Genomic DNA, 17,424 nt, shown 5'->3' on the forward strand with positions numbered 1-17,424 from the left:
GAATATTAGGTTTATTGACTTGTGATGAATGTAACATCAACCTGAGTAGCGCAGTTAGGGGGTCTCTCTGCCTCTGCCTTTGCTTCTTAGTGGTGTATTCCTTCTCTCTCTAAACTGTATATCCTTCACTGATGATTGTATAGCATGACTGTTTGTTCTCTTTCTTAAATGTTTAAGCCAGCCCCACTTTCCTCTGGGACACAAGGGCCTTCTGCTTTTCCTGCTCATCTTCCTTCTAGTCCTCCATTTCATACTGCCAAGACTCCCTCTCAGTCTGTCTCCGCACCTTCTCAGACTGCTGTTCCCCATTCACCTCCTCTCCTTTCCAAACTTTCATACCGACAGGAGTTAAACTCGCCAAAATTAAAGGTAACTTGCACTTAAGTGTGAACTGCTGCATGTCTCCATCTATGTTTGATAAATAGAAGCCTCAATGCTGAGATTGAGCTCTTTTAATGTTTAAATATAATTTGTCAGATACTAATATTTCATAGCATAAGCATGTAGCTAGTTCAAATGTTGTAAACAGTATAGTGCCTTTTCAGATTAAATAACAATGTCAAATATCATGAAGGGACTGCCTACTTCAGGTTAGGATTTGGAAGGTTTTACTCTTCAAATCTTGCATTTGAAGCCACACTAGGCATTTGAATTCAGTGACAGCTAGATCAATGGGTGGTTTCTGATCACTGCAACAGAAGATGAATCAGGCTGTAGGTCATTAGGCTACTAAAAATTACCAGATGCAATGCTAAAGGAGTTTGTAGCTTCAGTCCAGTTCTGAAGGGGCAGATATGCACGTCACAATAACCACTGTCTCACTTTGTAACCCAATAGTAGCACTTTTTGTCACTCCCATAAGCTAAAGATGGAAGATACACGGAATGAGGGTAACTTTCTCTTCTCTACAGCTACACTATAGAGATCTTTCAAAATGAGCCCTTCTGGAAGATCTGCTCCAAAAGAACTCCTTTCAAAAGAATGAGCGCGCGCGCGTGCACACACACGCACACACAAAAAGATCAAAAGAGTGATCTGCTCTTTTAAAAGAGAGCATCCACACAGCCCCTGCTTTTTTGAAAGAACGGGAGAGGGATTGAAAAATCAGGCCCCATGAGAACTGCTCGTTCATGAAAAAGGGCCAGAGGAGCATCTACACATGTTTTCTTTCAAAAGAAGCTTTCAAAAGTGGGCGCTCTTCTGAAACAGGAAAGGAAGAGCAGTTTCAAAGGCAGCACTGCATTCTTTTCATTTACTTTCAAAAGAATGCTCTGTGCGTGTAAACACTCTATGGGATCTTTCAAAAGATCTTGCTAATGTAGATGCAACCTACATGTATTTCCAGGTCAGGGCTGGAGAAATGTGGCAGGACAGAAAACACTGAAATTATGTCATTTGCTTTTGAGGTGTTAAAAGGGTACATAGAAGAAGTAAGGCTCCAGAGGTTTAAATTCATGAGCATTACACTCTGTTTAAACAGAAAAGAGAAAAATCATCATTAAAAACACTAACTAACTTCAAACAAGATTTAAGGGCTATCTCTACACTAGAAGCACTTGTCAGTAGCAGTTACTGTTGACAGGGTAATCTCGACAGAACCTCTGTCAACAGGTTGCATCTACACACAACTTGCTCTGTTGACAGAGAACTGTCAGACTGCACTGCCTTCTGGTGCCAGGAAGCGGAATGGCAGCTCTGTAAAGAGAGCCGCCAGGCAGTAGGAATCCCTCTCTGTTGACAGAAGTGTCTACGCTGCACTTTTGTTGGCAGTACTATGTCCAAAGACTGTTACGCCTCAAATTTTTGAGGGATAATACTGTCGAGGAAAATGCAGAGTTCTGTCGGGACTTTGTCAACAAAAATGCATTAAGTGTGTAGACGCTCCCTGAGTTATGTTGAAGAGCCCTTCTGTTGACAAAACTCTCCAGTGTAGACACAACCAAGGTGTTTCATTTCCACCCAACCCACCTCGTCCACATTGGGAGAAAGAGATGTAGACAGCTATGTCTACACTAAGCAAAGTAAGTTGATCAAAGATATGCACTTATAGTTATGGAACTTGTGTAGTTAAAATTGACGTATCTGCCCTCAGATAACTTGTTTGACTATACTGGGGAAGGCTGACGGGAGAAATTCCCTCATCTCGCAAGGAGTACAGGGGTCAACTGTGACCACCACCACCACCCCCCCCCGAGGTCAATTTTGCAAGTCCATTCTTGATGCGCGAAATCAAACCTGAGATTGCCCCTGAGCAGGTCAGTCTTCCAGGGTAGAGTATACATAGCCTTAAGAGCCCACCTCTCCTGTCATACACTACTGAGTGTGTCTGCAGTTAACAGAGATGTGGATGTAAGATCACCCTCTTACAATAGAAAGGAAGTTGCAGGTTGGGACCCTGGGGCTCTGAAATAACCTTCTATCCATGACCTAAAAATTGCCATGATTTACTTTGAGGGCATGCAAAAGGGACAATGTGTTGGCTTTCAGGTTGGTGGCATAGCCAGTGTATGCAGTTGGTAATAACTAAGTACATGCTGCATCTTGCTTAAAGGGGTGAACTAACTGCTTTGCATTTTGATTTTATAATCTGGCAGTGCACTTAGAACCTACAGATGGGCGCTTTTACTTATTCTAAATTAAAACAAACAAAAAAAATTCAGGACATGTTACTAGCACAGTCTTAGAAATTCTCTCTAGGCGACCCTGAGATTCTTCATATTATTTGAGCATTTATCAATAAATCTGAACAAGGCAAATGAATCCAAAAGTAAAGGAAATACAAATAAGAACTCTCTGAAATGATACAGCAAGCTGAAAGTTCACATGTATCAGGGCACGAGGTTTGACTTTGGATTTTATTTTGTTGCTTGTCTTCAGAAGTGCTGAATTGTAAAAAGTGTCAATTATCAAAAGAAGTATAGTTTATTCTCCCATTTTAAGACAACGCACATTTAAGCAATGATAAGAACTAGAGGAGAGTTACTTTTTTTCTTACACAATTATAGATAGACCTCTGTATTTTTCTTAATCATTTCCAGTTCCCTATTCTAGATGATCCTTGAAGGATAGTGAGCAATTCCCACTGTAAATATCATCACTACTGGCACAAACTTAACCCCATGGAAGTTAATAGGAAGACTCCCATTGACTGATGGTTTTGATCAGTCCTCTCTAGCTGTTATGGAGACAGCACTTCATGTCACCGATAAGCAGGAAAAGATTGAGCACAGCAATGGGCAGGTAAACTAACATCCCAGCAACTTGTAATAAGACAGAAGTATAATGTGTAACATTATACTGATCCACTTGACTTTCACAAACTCCCTATTTCTAGTCTGGAAATTGGGTTTCAGAAGAAGGGGTAATTCCCTCTCCCATTCCACTGGTGTATGTCAGTGGGTACTGCACGGCTACTATATTAAAAGGCCAGGTGTTTAAATATCTTTTACAACAGCTATTTACAGCACTAAAATGCATAAGATGATGGAAAGCTATTCAGGATTGGAGAGCCCTTCAAGGTAAAAAGAATTTTAGAGGATTAATATTTGAATAACTTTAGTTATGTCAGACAAAAGATTGAATCACATATGTCTGTAGAAACTTGAGACTAAGGAAGATGGAATACAAAGGATTTTTACAGGACAGTAGGTCTTTCCATCATTGTGCAGGAAAAAAAGTAGTTTTAGCTAATGTTAGCTGACCTGTTAACTAACTTAAAACGTAGTGAAGTCATGAGTTGGGAGATTGACTCAAAGATTAGGCTCCCCCATAGGCCTTAACTTGTGTGAAAGCTACGAATTATCTTAGGTAGTTAGTAGGACTTTACCTTGAATTAGTTCGCATGTGTTAGCAAACTCATAGCCACACTTTTTTTCATAGGGAAGATGAGGTCACTGTGTCTTAGGGGCCAACTCCCATTGATTTTTAGTGGGAATTTTATGCCTATTTACCCTTTGTTCATTTGAAAACCTTCCCTGAGTGATCATAAAAGGATTGAAGAGATGATCGTGGAAAGTCAAATCAAGTCTAAGCCCAGCTCATTAAAAATGTACAAAGCTAGAACATTTATTTTAGCTTTTTGAGTTTAAAGTCTCCTTAATGTCATCATTCCTTGAAAACCTTGTTTCTTGCAGAGAGAATGTATTCAAAGGCAGCCAGGTCAATACACAGAAAAACTGACAAACAGCTGTCCCCTTGCCCGCACAGCGGGAGGTAGTTGCCTAAACAGTAATCTCCTGGAAGTCAGCATGTGGCCCAAGAGATACAGGCTTGGGGAAAAGAAGAATACTATGTAATGTACCCTTCACATCCACAGCACGTAGCAGGGAATCTGTCACATTGTGGAAGCCTCTTTAAGGGAGTCAGGACTGGCACAAGATTTCCAGTACAGTCTCCCCCCGCCTTACGAGGGTAATTCGTTCCTGAAAATCCCCTCTTAGGGTGAATTAAGTCGAAAACATAATTGCCATTAATTTCAATGGGAAAAAATTGTATGCATTCCTGAGCCCCAAAATTTACACCTATTTATACTAAAACACCACCAAATCCCATTAAATCCGTTGCATGGGGGCAGGCAGAGCAGAGGGAGGCAGCCCAGCCTGAGCACACCTTAGGTTAAGCGAGGAGGAGGTGGTGCCAGGAACTGGCCGCACGTGGAGCTAGGCAGTCACAGGGGGCCCCCAGCTGGCAAGGGGTGATGGGTCGCTTGCGCAGGGCTGCACAGCAGAAAGGCCCCACCAGCGGCGGCCGAGGCGGCAGCAGCAGGCGAGCCAGGTACTAAATGGGAGGGAGCGCTGCAGATGGAGAGCGGCAGTGGCCCCCTAGCCGCTCAGGGGTGAGCGGCAGCAGCGGGGCTGGGATGGGCTGCGCGCCCAGCATCCACGTCTCGCAGAGTGGTGTGATCTACTGCCGGGACTCAGACGAGTCTACCTCCCCGCACCAGACTGCCGCCCTCTCGCAGGGGGCAGCCACCCCCCTGCAACGCCCTCTTCGTCAAGACCAACGTGGCCGACTCCATCCCCTCGGTGCGTGCCTACCAGAGCCGCCAGCCTCCAAATCAGTCCTCGTAAATGCGAAGAAATGCCTTGTAAGCTGAAGTAGGGGTATTAAATGAAACTCTTTGTAAAGTCGAATTCTCGTAACTTGAATGGACATTTCTCAGGGCATGACTGTATATCCCTTGATTGCTGTAGGGCTTAGAAGTGAAATCGCACTCTCCCATGGTCATTGCTGAAGGAAGAAACAAGACAAAACTCCACAAGGGAATCTTAAGTAGTTTTTTCCTCCCTTCTTGGGCTCCTGTAAAAGGCCTCTTTTGTATTTATTGTTGCATTTCTTCTTTATTCACTCCTCCTGTTTCTAAAAGAAGCCCATTCTTCACTCTGAGTATATATACAAACCTTTCAATTACAGCTCTTCACAAAATCCAAAGAATGATATTTCCAATATGAGAATACCACATTCCATGATTTCCTCACAAATAATTCTCAATTTCTTCATATCCCCTTTGTCTGGGAAGTTTAGATTTCCACGAAATAATTAGTTAATTGACATAGGTACCAGCCGAACTGAGATCCTTTCATTTATCATCCTCCACTGACTTAAACATGCACTCAGAAACCAGGTCAGATTTCAGCTGTGCTACCAGTTCAGTATCAACAGTCTATCATATCAGTTGCTAGTATTTCCCTGTTCTCTACAAACTTTCTGCTATGCACTTTCGAATGATCTATATTATAATAGCACCACTTCGGTATTTAAACATGTAGTACTAGATCATATTCCAAAAAGGGTCATAGGTGAGTAATTTTGTAAACTGCAATGCTAAATTGAGCGCATCCGCCAGAGCAACTAAACCATGCCCGTGATACACTAGCAACAGTACAGGTGTGCTGGACTAATTGATCAGCTTGTTCTTTTCATTTTACCACATTGGTCTTTAATTTAAAAAAGAACTAGCATGAAGCAGCAAAAAGCCCCTGTAAGGCTTTTACTTCAGCTATGAACTGACACAATTTTTATGGTTTTTCCAGGATGATTTAAAAAGGGAGATATTTGTTATGGGTAAACCTCCTCGTAGCCCTGTGATGACTAAGAGATCCTGCAACTCACCTGTCAGAGGTCACAGCTATTCACACAGGGTATGGTACTGAATGCCCAGTGTGTGATGTCGGCATTCTCCCTAGCATAAGGCGTTCAAATAGTTAGTCTCCTTGTTCTTTGTTTGATAACGTCTTTGAATACAATCAGTTCGCCATACCTCAGTTCTGTTGTGCTGCAATGCTGTTGTCAAACTACAAAAATGATTTGTGTAAAACGGTAACGAAATTCTTTGTGCATGGCACCTTATGTTACATTACTGTTGTGTATTGTATCTCCGCTGGACTTTGTCCAGTGTTCACAAAACGTCGAAAATGACACAATTCTTTACACAATTTAATCTATTTCTTCCCTTGTTTTCTAAGTGGCTCCTCTTGTTTCAAAGCATTTCCAGTTCATTAAAATGAACTTTGGGATCGCCAAAAACCTAGACTTCATTGCATGTACTGTGGCTTTTGTAATGTGTTCTGTGTTCATTTTTCTTGCATGCATATACTTCTTTTGAAAATATTTTGTTGCCATAGCAATGTGTGCTGCACTCACTTCATATCAGTTTTTTCCATCAGCAATGCTATTTGCAACTGTGATTCTCCTCAGGCTTTCCCCTCATAAATTAGTAACTATATTCTACTGTATTTGATCGAAAGAGCAAATTATTTACCGAGTGTATGTGCTGGTTTTATATTATGTATTCTAATATTTAAGAAGACTCTAAATGCAAATAGAGTTTGTGGGTTACGCTTTTTTATTTTGGTTAGGACCAAAGATACAAATTGGTCAAGTATTTAACATTTAGTATGGTTTGTCTTAAAAGCATCTGACACTACTTTTGCCTCTTCCTATTGGTAGAAGAATGGATTTGCAAGGGAGCAGAGATCTCTTGCTGTCCAATTGCCCTTTGATTTTATGCTTGTCTCCTGGCCTCTGTCTGCTACGTACATGGAAGCTGCACTTTCCTTCCCCCACAAGGAGATACTTGTGTTTTTCTAGTTTTGTTGAGATCCTTATTTCCCATTGAACTGGAGGGGGCAGTGATAATTCTTGTTAGGGAGCAAATTAGGGGATAGACGCTATTCCCACAAAGGTAGCAAAGAAAAGGTTTAGATTCTTTGTTACTCTGCATGACTGGGATACAACAAAAAAGGGACGATCCTGGGCAGCATGTGTTGTGCATTCTTTATGGGCTTAGTTCCCAAAACTAGACACCCACAAGTGCATACTGAATTTGAAGCCTCAGTTACCATGAGTGTGGCCTAATTAGCCTTCAACATGCAAAAATGCCTTACATACAGACACAATGGCAGTAACAAATAATCAAATGAGATGTCCAGTTATGTATTTGTTCATTCACACAGTTGTGATTGTGCACTGTTGGAATTAGAATTCTAGTTGTTCACCCTACATAGGAGGCAGCATGGTCTAAAGAACTGAGCCATTGACTGGAAGTAAGTCACTCTAACTACCTACGTGACTCCAGTCACTCTATTGCCTGAGAATATGGCTGCACAGCAATTAAAAACTTGAAGCTGGCCCGTGCCAACGGACTTGGGCTTGCAAGGGCAGGCTATGGGCTGTTTTACTGCAGTGCAGACTTTCAGACTAGAGCCCAAGCTCTAGGACCATCCCTTCTTGCAGGGTCCTAGAGCCCAGGCTTCAGCAAGACGTGGAAGTCTGCAATGCAGTGAAACAGCAGCTCCTTAGTCCAAGCCCCATGAGCCCAAGTGAGCTGACAAAGGCCACCAGTATTTACTGCAGTATAGACATACCCCGAGTGCCTAGATTCCTGGGTTCTCATCCCAGCTCTGCTCCTACCTGACACAGACTAACTAGTATGTGCCTAATCTTTTTATGTGTTTCTGCATCTATACAATGGAGTCCAAAGTCCCTGTTTTCCTCGCAAGGGCATTGTGACACTATTTTTTTTCTAGAGCTCCGTGAATATGTAAGTACTACTATGTCTAATTAAGTTTGGACTGTAAAATTACTCTTGCCTTGAGTACCAATGCATTTTACACTCTGTCATGTCAACATTTACTGACTTAAACAGATACTATATTTAACAGAATTGTTGGAATTACATGCAGAAGATGCCAGTAGTATTACATTGCTTGATTCATTTCTTCCTCTTTTGGCATTTGTTCAAGGTATTCTGTCATTTATAATACTGTTTTCAAGGGTGTTACTCTTCAGTGTTTGCAAAAACAACCCCAACAAATCAACAACAATAAGTTATCGATAGGAGGTTAAAGAGCAGTGCCAGGCCTGCCACTGATACTCAAATCACAGTGAAGCATTGGAGGAAGAACAGACAGAGCACAGGTCAGGAGCACAGTGTGGAATCCAATCCTACTACCTGTTCTCATTTCTGCTTCATTAGTCCCACTGTGGTAAGAGCTAAGTCCCCACCCCCACAAGCTGTGTAGCTTCACAGCTTCGCATTAAGCCCCACACAGGGTTTACGGCTGCAGCAGGGAGCGAGAGCTCTCCCCCAAGCCCTGAACCTGCCATGGCTGGAGTAGGGCACTCCTTCTCGCCATCCCCAACAGGGAGTCTCCCAGGTAAGTCTGAGACCAACCCCAAAGCCCACATCCTCAGCCCCATTCCAAAGCCCCCACCCCCAGACTACAGCCTTTACCCCTTCCTGTACCCCAACCCCAAGCCAAAAGCCAGTACCTCCTCCTGCAACCCAGCACCTCCCCTAACCTGGAGCCCTCTGCTGCACCCGAAACCTCTCATGACCAGGTCCATCCTACAGCCTGTACCACAAGCCAGAGCCTCTGTACCCCATCACTCTGTCCAAGCCCAGAGTCCCTTAGCTCCACCATAGAGCCCAGACCCCAGCTGGAGCCCTCACACTCCTGACACCCAACTCTCTGCCCCAGCCCTGAGCCCCCTCCCACATTCAGAGCCCCTTGGCCCCAGGCCCAGCCCATGAATTTTGTTATGTTCCCCAACATGAAGATGCTGTGTGCCACATCACCTCCAAATTGATGCACATAACAAAATTCATTCTGTTCATGGATGAGAAGAAATAGAGGGAACTCTACCTGACAGTTTACCAAGTCAGATAATAAGTTTTGTTTTACCATTTGAATTTCGGCCCATTACACGGCATTAAAACAAAAATACTTCAGGAATGTTTTACATGCATCACGTAAACAAACAACTTATATCAGGAAGGGAAGAGAGACATGTAGGGCCAGATTTTCAATAGTATGTAGGCAACTAAATATGCAGGTAAGTGCCCAGTGGGATTTTCGGAACTAGTAAGTGCCTCACTCCTATGGACTCTTGCAGATCCAAGAGAATCCAGCTGCAGGTTTAAGCAATTACAGACCTTTGAAAATATGGCCCATAAACTCTATAACATGTAACTGAGAATGTTTATTTTGTTCTTTGCAACAACAAGCTGTGTGCACTAATTTAAAAATAACCTTGTGTGTAACATTGTGTAATTTCAGCCACACGATAAACTGTGATGGTTATAATGTGTAATTAGGAACCCTTAATCAAAATGTGGCTTAACTTGTTAGTATTGGTGTAAATCTTTGTGTTCCATTTGCATGCTGTTGCTAGGAGTTACTAGCCATCCCTTTGTTATGTTATGATTTTTGCAAAAAGGGAGAAAGCTGCCTATGATCTCATGACAACTAGAGCCAAACTGGGCTGCAAATGGCGCTCCCCCCCATCAGTCTTTTTCAACTCTGCAAGAATGGTAGCCAGATGGCTCTTCAAGAAAAGGGGGGAAACATCTTTAAATAAGTATTTTGTTTAAAATACTGTGTATTCCTGTGGTGTATCAGTTGGTGTTATGGATGCAATTGTTGAATTACAGATCTGTTCCAGTTTGAAAACTCGTTAATGGGACTTTTTCAAGAGTGACAGACTGTCATTTTACCCAACCTCAGAGTTTGCTCTAAAATGCTTTTCCAAAAAAACCCAAAAAGAGGAAAGGCTGTGAGGTAAACACTGAGGTAGTTTTGGTCTTGCCCTTTTTTTTTTTTTTTTAAAAGGTATGTGGTTGCCTATCTCTGAATCCTTTGGTCTGATCTACTTAACTTTGGCAGCACTATTAGTAATAAATTAAGATACAGCAGCTGCCAGGGCATAAAATACAAATAGCCTGTAAAAATGGTGAGTATGGTAAAATTTTTTAAGTTATTGAGGTAAACATGGGATAGCATAAATTATGTGTATGCTCTTTTAAACTTCTGGGCACTGCTCCTTAAAGGGGTACTCCTTAAATTTCGTGATCCAGGAACTTAATGCAGTTTCCCATGCTGTTTACATGTTGTTCTCTTCCTTTACCCCTTCCTGTACCCCAATCCCCAGCCAAAAGCCAGTAACTCCTCCCGCATTGCAACCACCAGAGCCTTCTCCAACCTTTAACCCTCTCCTACATCCTAAACCCCTCATGCCCAGGCCTACGCTAAAGCCTGTGCCACCAGCCGGAGCCTTTGTACCCCCCTCTGCCATCTTTTCTGGATTGATCCAATGTGGGTATAGATCAATATACACAAATGGCTTTCTGCTCATGATAACATGATTTTTTTTGAAAGATGCTTTTAACACTGAAGTAAAAAAAAGTTATTTTTACATAATGCTATCACTGCTAATTGAAAAGGGCAGGTAACTCTTTGGTCACTGCACTGGGAAATGTCTACCAATTTTTCCATTCTCAATTAAAAATGTTACAATGGTGACAATTAGTTTGATTCTTTTTAAAATATTTTGTGTGTGTGTGTGTGCGCGCACGCACTATACACAGGAATATTTGTCTATGGAAATCAGAATGAATGGATGCTTATCCTTGTCTGATAAGAATGAATTTTGGTTCCTATTTTGTCTGAGAACACACTCCAGGCAAAGATTGTATAACAACATGCATTATTTGCATTTAACTTTCCTGGTATCTGCATTCCTGCACTGTTAGTGATATTTGAAAAAGCAGTGGAGCTCATCTCTGAACTTCAGCATGAAAACATTTGACTGGATAGATTAGAAACTGTTCTTTTTTTTTTTTAATTTTATTTTCTCTATGTCCTTCAAGTCTAGTCTTTAAACCGTTAAAAGTTTTAGTGCTTTCTCTTTTCTTTATTTTTTTTAAAGAATAAGAAATGTCAAGAAGTTTTATATCAACTCTATCCAAATTATACTTAAACTTAAAATCTTTATTACATTTCAAATCATTTCATTACAGCCACAGCGCCCTGTGCTTGCTCATGAAAACATTCACAGTGGGGGGGAACCGTAAGTATAATTCTTATCTATTTAACCAGAGAGATAATTGTGGAAGGGGACCAATAGCCAGCATATCTTTGAAGGAATCTTTAAACTAGTAGTAGTATTATGGGATAGCACTGCTATCCCAATAATATCAAAAGACATCATTCAGGAAATACTGGATATCAGAACCAAGAAATTAAGATACGTTATCACACAACTAAAGACAAATGTACTTGAGAGTCATTATACATAAAAGTTCCTACTTTCCTTCATGTTTTGCAGTGAAGATGGAAAAAGGATTACCATATTTGAACTTTCAAAAGAGAGGACGCCCCAGACAAGGACAGTATATACAGAGTACATTAATAAGTGAGTTGTTAGATAGACACACTCCCTCTCAGGGATGTCTTCTTTTTTAAAGTTCAAATATAGTAACTTTAAAGGAAATTTATTTAAAAACCAGTTCATGGCCATACTGTGATTCCATCACTCTTAGATTTTTTGTGCTAAATGCCAGTTATAAAAATGTAATAATAATTCAGCTTCTCTGCCACACCATTCCTGAATTATCACTTGTAAATTATTATTTTTCCATGGACCTTTTGGGATTAGAAAAATGAGCAAAATGTAGGAAGTGAATAAAACTGATAACAAGCAGGCCACATCACATCTTACAGGGGAATGTGACATGAGGAGGTGATAAAACTAGACAGAGAGTAAAATTTTCAAAAGCATCAAAGCAATTTAGGCTTAGTTTGTTTTCAAGCGATTTAGGCATTCTGCTCCTCATTCACAGCCCATTAGAGTCAACAGGAGTTTTGTTGTTAACCTCAGTGACCTTTGATTCAGGCCCAAGTAGTCTAAGGGTAAGTCTGTCCTAGGGAAATAAATTGATTTGCAATATGCAATTCAAGCTACAGCATTTGCATAGCTGGCATCGATGTATTAGAATCAACTTACTGGTGAAGTCTGAGCCTGTCTAGTCTTGTGTTGACATCCCTTACCCCACACAATAGTGTGGAGGACAGGGGTCAACAGTCAAGCCCAGGGAGGTCGATTTTACTGTGTCTTCACCGCACATGCAAAATGGTACTCCAGAAGATCGACCACCAGTCGGTTGATCTTCTGGTAAGTACAGACAAGCCCTAAATCTCACTAATTTGCAATGAGACAAATCATGAAGAGCCAAAAGCCCCATTTTACAGGTACGTACGTCCTTAAGCTGTGCACAGACCCCTAGGAGAATTTCATAAGTGTCAGGGCACCTAATTCCCATTTAACTTTGGTCAGGCAGACGATTATTCCATTAGTTGGCTATCGCTGCCATTGGTTTTTATCCCTTGAAGCAAATGGGAATTTTGTCTGAATTATACAAGTGCCTAAAACTTCCTCCACTTTAACAGCCACAGTAGAGCTCAACATAAGGAAAAATAAAAACCTACACACATGGTGCTGTGTAGCCTCCCTGCCTTTCTACTATACACTGAAGGCGTAAGCTGTATGCTCAGCCCTGCACAGATGGACAGGGAACAGGCAAAAAGGCAGGGGAGCTTGACAACATTCCCACTGTATACCAGCCAACACAGCTGAGCTGGTACACTCAGAACTGTAGTAATCTGATACTGGGATGGGCCAACAGGAAACCATTATTCCCTTCCCTGGAGAAGGAAGGAATTCTATCCATGGGATGCTCTTCAGCTGATGCAAGTACATTTGACTCCTTATAGAAGGACCCTTGTATACAGTCCTAGTAACAACTTAGCACACTATTCTTTCACCTCTAACACAGAAAGAAAGATGAATGAGTTTGGCAGTCTCATTTCTCTTGCCATTTATCCATCACACGCATCATTACATAACTGAAAGGTCAGGTTTAGAAAAGTAGAATATACTGTAAAGTAGAAAGGTAGCACAGTTTGTGCAAGGTACGGCCTGATTCAAACCATCATAGTTATGACCACTAAATTCACTCATAAAACAAGAAATTAACCAGTTGCAATGTCTAAAGTTTCACACACTTACTGTCCTTGTCAAAACAAAACAGCAGTCAAGTAGCACTTTAAAGACAAACAAAATAATTTATTAGGTGAGCTTTCGTGGGACAGACCCACTTCTTCAGACCATAGCCAGACCATACCATGGCTATGGTCTGAAGAAATGGGTCTGTCCCATGAAAGCTCACCTAATAAATTACTTTGTTTATCTTTAAAGTGCTACTTGACTGCTTTTTTGTTTTGATAGTGTATAGACTAACACGGCTCCTTCTCTGATACTGTCCTTGCACATAACTGCAACTAGTCCTTTTAAATTCTTTTTTCTGCCAGGGATTTGCAGTACATTTTTTTATTTTTTCCCTCTTCCTTTTCTCCACTGTTTTCTCCAGTTCCAGCTGTATTGATCTGTTTAGCTTCATAGGCAGCTTTAACATACAACTGAGGGCTAAGGCCCAGAATCCAGGAGGTGCAAAGTGGGCATACACCAGAGGAAGAAGTAGGTTTATCTCATGAGATGTTGGGACTGGCATCTTACTTTCCTCTTTGTCCCACACAGCATTGTACTCGTTCCTCCTCCCCAGCAGGCCATGGCTATCCTACCATTATCTCTCTTCCCAAACTTTCTCAAAACCTCTCCCTCTGGTTCTCTCCGCTTCTCAGAATTGAGCCGGGCCGAGCCGAGTTGTGCATTAGTATCTTCAGTTAGACCGCACAGCTATGTGAATCCCATTATAAACAATTTAGTAATCTCACGTGAGTTGTCTTTTGCATAAACTGTGTTATGTATTCCGTTCTGAACCTAGTCCCCCAGTACTTACACAGCTGTTTTCCACTATGCAGTGTCGTAGTTTTTAACAGTGTTACTTTAAGGTTAATTAACTGTTTGACAAGCTAAATAAAGGTTAAAAGAACTTTTTAAAAAAACAAAACAAAACCACAACATTTGTCCTGTTTAAGGTTTCAGGCGGTCTATAACTATAACCCCAGGAACGAGGATGAGTTGGAGCTCAGAGAGGGAGATATCATTGATGTGATGGAAAAGTGTGATGATGGATGGTTTGTGGGTATGTTTTATTTTGGCTGTTGTTTTTTTAATTTCAGAAATATTTGCTGCTCATAGTTTGCTTATACGTAGATAACTGTATAATTTGATGTATGTCTAGGCAACAAATTGGTTGTAATTTGGTATTCATAATAACCCTGATTATGCTGAATATTTTAGGGATTGGCTTGATCCAAAAGCCTCTGAAGTCAATCGGCAGCTTTCCACTCCCTTAATGAAAAGTTCCATTACACAACCTTTACTAAGTGGAATTTTCTCACATAATTATCCCACTGATTTCAATGGGATTGCTCGTGTAAGCAAGTAAGCACATACTCTGTATGAGTAAGAGTTCCAGAAATGGGACCAAAGAATGTTGACTTTATCATTCCAAACATTTTACCTAAAATATAAAAATACTTCAACTCTGCCGTTCATCCCAAATTATTCTGGAAATCCTAAAAACTGCTGATGCTATACACCCTTATGACCAATTATTTCATTACAATGAATATTCTTAATCAACATGCAAAGGTCTTAGGTCAATAATTTATTATAATTTAGCCCAATTTATAATCTGAATACACATAACTGAAATAATGTAATTATGCCTCTTGTGGTTGCGTTTCCTTCCTCATATTTTAAATTGGTAACAGCTTGCAGCTGGGAAATGTAATTCATCAAACTGTACAATACACAGCATCAGTCTGGTTTGCAGCAAGCATAAAAGTTTCTGCTGTCCTAATATTTGTAGTGCTTCATAAACTGCAAACAAAACTTAAAGGCCACACGTACATAGTTATCACTTACTGCTATTGCCCTCTTTCATAATTACTTCTACTTTCAGGAACCTCAAGAAGAACCAAATTCTTTGGTACTTTCCCTGGAAACTATGTCAAGAAGCTATGAATTTTTTTCCTACTTATTTATGCTGCATCTCTGCAACACATCTACATAAAGCTGCTAGAAAACATGCTACAGCAGGCCTTCTGTTTTCTTGCTTTGCAATCTCAAAGTTCATCATCATCCCCATCCTCATCTGCCAAATGATCCCAGCAGTATTACAGCGACTACAATGTGAATAACTAAACTTTTATGAAACAAGAGGAATCTTTTCAACATTTAAATATTTTTTCCTGTTTCCTGCTTTAGTTCCCCCGAGACCCTTAAAAATATAAGAATAGGAAAATGTGGATGGAAGGTACACAGGTGAATCTCCATAGGGAAACCTGCATTGTTTGGGGGCAGTGTGGTACTAGCATTAAATGCTACGCAAATATTTGATTCTCAGCGTCCAACTGGTACAAAGAGAAAGTTGCTGTTTACTTTAAAAAAAAAAAAGTTATTTATCCACATTCTTCTTGGCTTGCAGCATACACTGCTTTCACTGTGCTGTATCACAAGTTTGCCTATTCTAATGGTTTACAATATATATGACTATTAAAATTATAATTTTGTTTGCCTGCACTTATATGTTGTAACATACGCACACTGACTGTAAAATTTGAGGCAGGAGTAGTTAAAATGGGAAAACTGCAAGTGTGTTGGATGGGCATGATTGTATTGATTGAATCTCATTTTTTTTCCCCAAATGAAGCTATAGCGCTTTCTGTTAAAAATTAATCAAGTGCAAGAGGCATGAAATCTTGAAAGTTTGTGGATAATGAGACAATGAGCTATGAAGAGAGACACCGGTAACAAACTACTGATGTTTAACATTACATGAATATATCTAACTATGTTATAGTAATCAGCAACATGAAATTTAGGAAGGGTTAGTGTTTTTATTTCTCAGATGAAGCTATGAAACAAAAATAAACAGTGTTGTATTCTAACATAGTCACCTGAAAAAATATGTACACCCATACTGATTTTATTTTACTACATATGTATGTATACGTTAACAAAATCTGAGTTATACATTTGTCTTTAGGAATATAATACATAAAACAAAAAGTCATGACTTTCAAAACTGAGACATTTTAGTATTTTTTTCTGAATGAAATAGCTGAATACATTATTCCTTTTTATGCAAAGGTAAGCATAAATAATATATGAATTTGAAACAGGATGATAATGACTGGCTTTATACAAAACAATTCAAATTTGGTTTCTTTAGCACCTTATATATAGATGGCAAAAGCTTCTATTGCATTTTTCTTGTGGTAAAGGGTTGATCTGATGTATTTTGTACAGAACCATTTTGCTGGTGGTTAAAGAAAAATTCAAGCTTCTCATTTGAGCTCTGCCCTTTTCATATATAGAACATCATCAATACATTTTTCTTTACTTGCCCCTCTTAACATAAGCACATCTGGATAGTGCAATTGTGTAAAATAGCATTTTATGCAAAAAATTATTAATGGTTTTACTAGCCAAATGTAAATGTACATATGACTTTCTTACAGAATAATGTCACTGAGACAAAGGTAAAGAGAAACATCTTTGTGCAGCATACCTTTATTACTGCAAATTTCATGGCAAAAGCTTTGTATTTCAAAGGCTTTTAATATTTAGATCTGCATGCAGCTTTGCTGTGAGATTCATACCTATCTTTGATGCCATTTATGATGACAACTTAAATATCTGTTGCCTGTGATATTTAAAAAAAAAAAGTACTGTTTCTACTCTGTAACTGATTTTTAAAAATACAAATTTTTCAGACCTGCCTTTCAGGTAATTGACTTTAAATTCTTATAAGCAAAGGGTCTCTGTGTTTTTTTCTTGAATAGACTTCTAATAAATTCTGCTTGGAGTACACTTCAGCTTTTCTTCCTATTTCTTAGCTTATACCATCCTATATTTTTATTCTTAGCTCCTTTAGATTTAAACTGAAATGTTCCCAACAACCTTGCTTTTTCTGAGGACACACATGACAGAGATTTGTCTTGCCACCAAACATATAGTATTTGTTGTCAACTTAAGTAATCCTTCACCTTCAGAAGCATACATTTTAGATTTAAGAGATAGCTCTGTTTCACTCAGATAGCTTTCTTTGACATTCATTATGTATAACTCTACCCTGTCGGGTGCTGCACTGGTACTTCACTGTACAAGAAGATA

General features: G+C 40.0%; 1 protein-coding gene across 27 annotated transcripts in view; it reads left to right on the plus strand.

Annotated features, from left to right (window-relative positions):
* Nucleotides 1-17,121, plus strand: part of SORBS2 (sorbin and SH3 domain containing 2) — a 238,661-nt gene extending 221,540 nt beyond the window's left edge. For 16 of the 27 annotated variants that reach the window (XM_074992898.1, XM_074992900.1, XM_074992905.1 and 13 more), the window contains 4 exons: nucleotides 178-369; nucleotides 11,300-11,349; nucleotides 14,277-14,383; nucleotides 15,209-17,121. In XM_074992898.1, coding sequence (XP_074848999.1) covers nucleotides 178-369; nucleotides 11,300-11,349; nucleotides 14,277-14,383; nucleotides 15,209-15,270 — 411 coding nt within the window. In that variant the 3' untranslated portion in view covers nucleotides 15,271-17,121. The other 11 variants (XM_074992920.1, XM_074992910.1, XM_074992911.1 and 8 more) reach the window with 2 other exon arrangements.
* The last annotated feature ends 303 nt before the right edge of the window (nucleotides 17,122-17,424 follow it).

The sequence above is a fragment of the Carettochelys insculpta genome, chromosome 4 (assembly GCF_033958435.1).
Source record: "Carettochelys insculpta isolate YL-2023 chromosome 4, ASM3395843v1, whole genome shotgun sequence".
Classification (NCBI taxonomy): domain Eukaryota; kingdom Metazoa; phylum Chordata; order Testudines; family Carettochelyidae; genus Carettochelys; species Carettochelys insculpta.